Source organism: Oryctolagus cuniculus, chromosome 1 (genome assembly GCF_051225735.1).
Source record: "Oryctolagus cuniculus isolate XC-2025 breed Fujian yellow rabbit chromosome 1, ASM5122573v1, whole genome shotgun sequence".
In the NCBI taxonomy this organism is placed as follows: Eukaryota; Metazoa; Chordata; class Mammalia; order Lagomorpha; family Leporidae; genus Oryctolagus; species Oryctolagus cuniculus.
The window spans coordinates 237,071,723-237,079,551 of NC_142867.1; the positions used below are offsets into that span (position 1 = coordinate 237,071,723).

The window sequence follows — 7,829 nt, forward strand, 5'->3', positions numbered from 1 at the left end:
GGTCCGTGGCAGCCCTTATTGGGGTAGGGGAGGGAGGCCCCAGGAACCCCGGCTCCCCACGCCCAACGCCACCGGGTTCCGGGAGAGCCTGGTGGGAAAGCTCCGTGTGCCCTGGGGTCGGCGCCCGGCGCGCCGCGCAGCGTTTGTGTCGGGTGACCACAGGTGCCCTTCCTCCTGGACGGGGCGCCCCGGTGGCCTGGAGCGCGGCCGGCAGTTGAGGTCGGCTGGGACGGAGGAGGTGCTGAGGCCAGCTGTGCGGGGAGAGCCCCAGGGCGCCCCGAGCTGCGGGCGTCCGGCGCGGAGACCCGCTTGCTGCGAACCCGGGAGGGGAGCTCAGGGCGCAGCGGAACCGGACGCGGCTGCCGCGTGGCTGCGGGGGCGAAGGCGAGGGCCGCGGAGTCCGGCCAGGCCCGCACGGGAGGGGCACGCGCCCGACGCCGACAGCCCGGGCCCCGGGGGCGGGCGGGGGGCGGGGACGGGGAGGGGGCGGGCGGGCGCGCAGGCGGGGCGGGCGGCGGGCGCCTCCTTCAGCACCGCGGACAGCGTCCGGCCGCTCCAGGAGCTCCCCGCGACGCGGAAGGGGCGCGCCAGGGCGGGGAGCTACGAGCCCTCGGGGGACGCGCGACTCAGCCCAGCCCGGCGGCCGCTATGCTGCTGGAGACGGAACTCGACCGCGACCCGGAGGGGCCCGGGGCCCCCGCGGCCACCGCCGTCTGCAGCCTCGGCGGGCCTCGGGGTAAGAGCCGGCGCGGCGCGGGGAACCGGGCGGCGAGGGATAGTCCGGGGACACGGGACGGAGCATGGAGGCGGCCACGGAGGCGAGGGGTGGCTCCGAGGGCCTGGCGCTGGCCTGCGTCGGGCCTTTGCTCCCCAGACCAGAGCCCCTCACAGCTCTGGCCCCCGGGCCGGGTCTCCCGCCTGAACCGCCCTCCCCAAGGACCATTCCGCTATTGTTGGCGCACTCGCCAGATGCCCAGCGGCGTGGGGCCGCCGCCTCCACCGCTACCGGCTTTTCCCGGTGAAGCCACACATGGCCCCGCCGTCCCTCTGCGACAGCTGACACTTAACGCCAGAACAACTCCGCTCCACGCCCCGGTGCCCTGGCCCTGGCCCTTCTAGGGTAACAGGCGCGGGGCAGGAGGGAGCCAGGGAGTCGCGCTGCCGGTGGCGACGCGGAACTGCGCGGGTCTGCAGGGGGCATTAAAGCACCGGGCACTTAGGGCAGCTGGAGGAGGCCTGGGTGACTCCCAGGTGCGTCCCGCTTTGTGCAAGGACAGAGGGGCTCCGACCGCTCACCTGTTTGGATTCTGGGCAGGAAGCTGCAAACCCAGGCGCCGAGACTTCTGTGCGAGGCGAGTGAGGCCGGGGGCGCCCGAGGGTGTGTCCCGGGCTTCCCCACTCAGTGCCCCAGACCCGCAGTCTTGGCTGCGTGTCCAGGCCGAAGACCTGAGCCTGCTCCCTCCCCAGAACCCTGCTCCTTCCCGACCCGACCCGGGCCTGGGAGCGAGGCCGCAGCGGAGGTCTGGGGTCGCGGCCGCCAGGAGGCCTTCCTTGCGGCTCCCGCGCTCTCTGAGCTCCGGGTCGCGCTCCAGGCGTCGTCACGAAGACTCCCAGCCCCAGCACCCGCTCCGGAGCCCCAGTCCCGGTCGCGGGAGGAGCCGGCGTCCTCCCAGGACCCCCAGCCCTGCTGGAGCTCACTTGGAGCCCGCGCCGGGACAGGAAGCTGCGGGGCAGGGCCTAACGCCTGTGGTCAGGCTGGACTCCGTCCTTCTCACGCATCCCCTCCCGCGGGCACTGCAAGGTCCCCGCGCTAAGGCCCGCAGAGCCCGCGGCCGCCCCTGGCGCGTGTCCGCGACCCCCGGCCCCGCCCCGCGTCTCGGCCCCGCCCCCGGCCGCTCCGCCCTCCGTGCGGCCTGAGTCTCGGGCCCCTGGGCCGCCCGCGGGCGCAGCGCCCAGCAGCGCCGGAGTCGCTCTGACCATTGCGACCGGGGCCTGGCCGGACCCCGGGAAAGTTCGGGCCCGGGGAGCGCCGGCGCCGGAGGCGGGACTCATGGAGGCGCGCGCGGAGCTGGGCCCGGCCCGGGAGCCGGCGGGCGGTGACCTGCTGCTGGCGCTGCTGGCGCGGAGGGCCGACCTGCGCAGAGGTGGGTGCCCCGGCGAGCGCAGGCCCGGAGAGAGGGACCTGGACGGGAGCGGGTGCGAGTTTGCGTCGGGGCCCCGGGCGCTGTCGGGTGTGCGGGGCACCTCGGCAGAGAAGCGCCTCCGGCTGGAGGGCGTGCGGGGAGCTGCCGCGGGGCCAGGTGACCCTGGGGCGAGAGCGTCCCAGGAGGGCTCTTCCCAGCCCACGCCCGCCCGACCCCGTCCGGGGGAGCCGAGTCCAACGAGGGGGACGGCTGACCGCCGCTCCCGCGCCCGCTCTGTGGACACCCAGACGGTCAGAACCCGCCTGCGGCTCGAGAAAGCCCGCTTGTCCTGGCCCCCAGCCTGCGGGAGGCACGAGCCTCGCTCCCCGCGCCCTGGGCCGCTCCCCGCGGGCTCCCGGGCTGGCGCGGTGGGAGTGCGAGGAACCGAGCGGGCAGGTGGGGAAGGGGCTGCATCCCGCTGCGGGGTCTCGCTGCCCCCTTATTTATTTATTTTCCGACGGTTCCTGGGAGGGGTGGTCTCAGGGCTGGGAGGAAGAGGCAGGAGAGGAGGGAGTCGCAGGGAGGGGAGAGGACTGGTCGCGCCGGCTCCGGGACGCCGGGCGACGGAGACCCCGCCGTGGCCGAACCACCATGCAGCGTAAGCCGGGGGTGGAGCGTGGGGCGGGCGTGGGCGCTTTTGCCTGATGCGGGCTCGGGGCGGCGCGACCCGGGCGCTGTCCGCGCGGCGGTGCTGAATTCGCACCGAGGGGACTTGTGCCACCCCAGCTGCACCCCCGAGGTCCTCGCCGTGGGGACCCCGGCGCGCCGAGCATCCTCAGCTCCGTACCGGGCCCGGCTTTGCCAGAGGCGGGACGAGTCGGTTGCAGAGAGCGAGGGTCGAGCCGGATTTTAAACTCCCAGGTCCCAGAGGGCTGCTTCCCGGTTCCTGGGACCCACTGGGGGGGTCTCTGTCCCCGCCCCGGCAGGAGGGGTGGGAGGGTGCCTACCCTTGCCCGCGCGCAGCGTGACAGCAGGCCGCGCCCCCTGCCTGGCTCCCCCCTCTCAGAGACCTTTTCCAAATTAGCAGGGTGGTCAAGCCCCAGGCACCCCAGGATTCCGGGCCCCCAAAGGCCAGACGTCTGAGGGATGTGACTGCGTGGGAGGAAAGGCACCTACTGTGTGCCTCTGCACCCCGGCCTGAGCCTGGTGCCCACAGGCCACCTGTACTCCTGTGGCCACCCCACATTTGTACCTCAATGGCCAGCAGACTGGGCCAGGCTGGGAGGCCACACACACCTTCTGGATGTTTCTAGAAAGTGTAACCATGACGCTTAGTTGTGCAAGGACATGCAAGGCAGCGCCCCGTGCCCAGCCTGTGGCCAGCCCCCGCGCCGGCCAAGGATTTGTCTTCCCATTTCCTACGCTGGATTCCCAGGGCAGAGCCTCCTGGAGTTCACTGGGGCACTGGGGACATTTGAAACCGTGTCCCGGCTCCTGGGGTGGTCTGGCCACCCTCCTGCTCACAGACCAAGCAGGTGGCACCCACTCCCTCCCCCCGCCCCCTGCCCAGCTCCAGGGGCTGCAGACCGGGTCCCTTGGCAGGCTTGGGTCCTGGGCCTGCCTCGGCCGCGAAGCCGGCTGGGGCTGGTGGGAGGTGACTTCGTGTGACCCAGGGTCCCTCGTGCCCACAGAGATCCCGCTGTGCGCCGGCTGCGACCAGCACATCCTGGACCGCTTCATCCTCAAGGCCCTGGACCGCCACTGGCACAGCCGCTGCCTCAAGTGCAGCGACTGCCACACGCCGCTGGCCGAGCGCTGCTTCAGCCGCGGGGAGAGCCTGTACTGCAAGGAGGACTTCTTCAAGTGAGGGGGGGCGGGGGGGCCGGGGAGGGCCGGGGGTCTCCACCCAGACTCCTTCAAGTGAGCCTGCGGGGGCCGGCCGGGGGGGTGGGGGCTGGGGGCCTCCACCCCGACTCCTTCAAGTGAGCCGGTGGGGGCAGGGAGGGCCGGGGGCCTCCACCCCGCCCATCGCCGAGATCCTGAGCTGGGATGTCCCCCGGGGGTGGCTGGGCCTGGCCGCCTCGTCAGCAAACAGTATTTGGAAAATAAAAATTAATTTATCTTGTAAACCGTGGAAGCACCCCATTACAAAGGAGTCCAAAGTGAACCGCTCCCTCCTAAACTGCTCGCATTTGTCCCAGGCTGGGGGGTGGGGAAGCCTCGGGGTCTGAAGCCAGGGCGCCGGCCGCGCCGGTCTCTCCTGCTCCACAGAGGCTCTGCCTGGCCCTGGCGGAGCTGCCGCGGGGCCGCCGGGCGGACCGAGCCTTCCCCGCCCACCGTCGGGCTCCGACCCGCTCCGGGCGAAGGCGCTGAGCCCGACCCTGTGCGTCCCGCAGGCGCTTCGGGACCAAGTGCGCCGCGTGCCAGCTGGGCATCCCGCCCACGCAGGTGGTGCGCCGCGCGCAGGACTTCGTGTACCACCTGCACTGCTTCGCGTGCGTCGTGTGCAAGCGGCAGCTGGCCACGGGCGACGAATTCTACCTCATGGAAGACAGCAGGCTCGTGTGCAAGGCGGACTACGAAACGGCCAAGCAGCGAGGTCAGTGCGGGGCCGCGGGAACCACTCCCCTCACACACCGGCCCGGGCCCCGCTGCGAAACCGGGCCAGCGCCGGCTCCTCCAGGCCCAGCGGGCAGGAATTCCGGGGCCGGGGCGGGAGGGGCGCCACGACCTCGGCCGCGGGGTGGGGAGTAGCGGCAGAGCCGCCCTGGGAGCAGGCACCTGGGGTCCCAGGGCGAGGGAGCCGGGAGGAAGTCGGGATTGTGTGGATCTTCAGCCCTAAAGGCTGGCCCTGCCCTAAAGGAGGACCCCTGGGCGCCCGGGGGGGGGGGTGGCCGGACGGAGGGTCCCGGGGAGACGTTTCCCTCCGCCGCCGCGCAGGGCGGCCGGGCGGGAGTCGGGGCGCCCGCGGGAGCCCAGGGCCGGCCCCGCCTGATGGCGCGTCCCGCCGTGCAGAGGCGGAGGCCACGGCCAAGCGGCCGCGCACGACCATCACGGCCAAGCAGCTGGAGACGCTCAAGAGCGCCTACAACACCTCGCCCAAGCCGGCGCGCCACGTGCGCGAGCAGCTCTCGTCCGAGACCGGCCTGGACATGCGCGTCGTGCAGGTCAGCGCCGCCCCGGGCCGGCCCCTGCGGCGCGCGCGAGCCCCGGCCCCGGCCCCCGGCCCCCGCGGCAGCTCACTGGCGCCCCGCCGGCGCCCGCAGGTGTGGTTCCAGAACCGCCGGGCCAAGGAGAAGCGGCTGAAGAAGGACGCGGGCCGGCAGCGCTGGGGCCAGTACTTCCGCACCATGAAGCGCTCCCGCGGCAGCGCCAAGGCGGACAAGGACAGCGCCCAGGAGGGCCCCGACAGCGACGCCGAGGTCTCCTTCACGGGTGAGGGCGCCCCCGGCTTCGCCTTGGACAGCGCTTCCCGGCGGCCCCCGTAGGGGGGCCCTGCAGCTCCCTAGGTGGGGACAGAGCCCCCGGCCCGCGCAGGCCCCGGCTCCCCGTGTCCTGCCGCCTCCTTGGCCATCGCAATTCCCGGCTGCTCCGAGGTGGGGAGCAGTGCGGCCACCAAGCCCCCGCGCCCTCCGAGGGACCCCCTGTGCCCTCCTCGGAGCGGGCGTTCCAGGAGCTTCTTCTGAACGCGGCCTCTCTGGGCTTGAATTTCCTCTCCCAGGGCGGCCTTGGGGACCATCCTAGAACCCCAGGCCCTGCTCTGACCCCACAGCAATCCCACCCCCATCCCAGGGGCCTGGGAGGGCAACCCCAGGAGGATGGGACCGCAGGGGAGGGGCGGGTGCTGACGGGAACCCTCTGTTTCCGTTGCAGAGGAGCCGTCCCTGGCGGAAATGGGCCCCACCAACGGCCTCTACGGCAGCCTGGGGGAGCCCACCCCCGCCCTGGGCCGGCCCGCCGGAGCCCTGGGCAGCTTTGCCCTGGAGCACGGCGGCCTGGCAGGGACGGAGCAGTACCGGGAGCTGCGCCCCAGCAGCCCCTATGGCATCGCCCCATCCCCCGCGGCCCCACAGAACCTGCCTGGCCCGCAGCCCCTCCTGTCCAGCCTGGTGTACCCAGAGGCCGGCTTGGGCCTCGTGCCCTCAGGGGCTCCGGGCGGACCCCCGCCCATGAGGGTGCTGCCGGGAAACGGACCCAGCTCCGACCTCTCCACGGGGAGCAGCGGAGGTTACCCCGACTTCCCGGCCAGCCCTGCGTCTTGGCTGGACGAGGTGGACCACGCCCAGTTCTGACCGTGGCCCCCGGCGGCACCCAGCACAGGACACGAGGGCTGGGCGGCTTGGGGGGCTGTGCTCTGGATTCCTGAGGCGCTGAACCTCAGAGAAGGAGGGCGGGGCGGGGGAGGGGCCTCCCACTGTCCCCTCTCCCTCCCTCCCCCTCCCACCCCCGCCGGAGGGACCCTGTTGGCTCCTGGACACAGGCTGGCCTCCTGGGCCGAGTTTTGCAAGCAAGCTCCCCCCCTTCTCGACGGACCACCTGAGCACCTGCCGCTGTCCCGGCCCCGCCCTGGTGGGCCCCTCCCCAGCTCGGACGGGCACAGCCCCGGGGCTGGAAACTGCTTTATAATCTCCAAAATGAAGAAGAAAAGGCCATTGTGTGCTTGCTCCTGAGGTCCTGTGTTGCCGGCCCCTCGCCCTACTGCGGGTCGGAGATGGGCCTTGTCCAGCGGGGGCGGGGCGTGTCCTCCAGCTCTCTCGGACCCTGCCCCTCCCCCGTCTCTGGAAGTTTCTGTTTTTCGGGAGAGCCCTGCAGAGGGGCCGGATGTCCCGGGGGGGCCCCTACCCCGAAAGAGTGCCCCACCCCCTCCCCCCAAGCCGCAGCCGCACCGGCCTCCTCCAGGCTACGCCTTCACCTGCCATTGCCAAACAGCCCTCCCTGCGGCTCTGCGGGGTCCGCCCGCCGGGACTGGAGAAGTGGGGAGGAGCCCATCCCCTCCGTCGGACCCTCCGAGAGGCCCCCCGGAGCCGCCTGCGCAGTGTCCAGACACAAGGCCGGCCGCGTGAGTGGAAACCCTCCCGCAAACCCGCACCTCAGCTACCTGTTGGTCTGTGAACGTCCCGTGTCTGTTTATTCTCTGGTGATCAGCTCTTTCCAAGACTTAATAAATTTGTCAGTCAGAGTCTGGGAGGCGTGTGTTCAGTGAGGCGGGGGGAGGGCAGGCCGAGGGGGTCAGACTTCAGGGCTGAGCTGCTGGCCCCGTGGCCAGCCGAGCCTGCTGCCCCGCCCGGCCCTGGCTCTGGCTGCAAGGAGGCGGGGAAAGCAGGCTGAGCCCCTGGATGGAGGGGTGGGGTCTCTGCTTCCTGACCCTGGGCGAGGCAGGAGCCGGGACGTCCAGGGAGCTGCCCAGCTGGACCAGGGAGGCGGGCAGGTAGGGGCTGGCACCGGCTGCACACCAGTCTCTCCCACTTGGTTTGCAGTCCCAGCTCCTCTGCTCTCCCTGTGGCCCCTGGCCCTGCCCCCTGGAGGGAGAGAGCCCCCACCCCATGGCACAGCCCCTGGAGGGCAGAGGCAGGAGCGGGGTCAGGTTCTCCCTGCTGCAGGGCTGGTGGGAGGGAGTCCAGGTGGTGGTAGCTCCCCGAGTGGGCGCTGCCCCCTCACTGTCTCTTCTGATGCCCCTCCCCCTCACAGATGCGCCACAGAGCTGGG

At 72.2% G+C, this 7,829-nt stretch overlaps 1 protein-coding gene across 3 annotated transcripts; it reads left to right on the plus strand.

Moving 5' to 3' along the window:
- The first annotated feature begins 552 nt into the window (after positions 1-552).
- On the plus strand, positions 553-7,296 carry LHX3 (LIM homeobox 3). 3 transcript variants are annotated; one of them, XM_070059207.2, is made up of 6 exons: positions 553-736; positions 3,815-3,986; positions 4,520-4,722; positions 5,139-5,290; positions 5,390-5,558; positions 5,997-7,296. In XM_070059207.2, the coding sequence occupies exons 1-6, from the start codon at positions 649-651 to the stop codon at positions 6,413-6,415; spliced, it is 1,203 nt and encodes a 400-aa protein (XP_069915308.1). In that variant the 5' UTR covers positions 553-648; the 3' UTR covers positions 6,416-7,296. The 3 variants fall into 3 exon arrangements, with proteins under 3 accessions (XP_069915308.1, XP_069915301.1, XP_089178794.1); XM_070059200.2 differs by lacking the exon at positions 553-736 and adding an exon at positions 759-2,144; XM_089322668.1 differs by lacking the exon at positions 553-736 and adding an exon at positions 759-2,144 and having other exon boundaries at positions 5,139-5,558.
- The last annotated feature ends 533 nt before the right edge of the window (positions 7,297-7,829 follow it).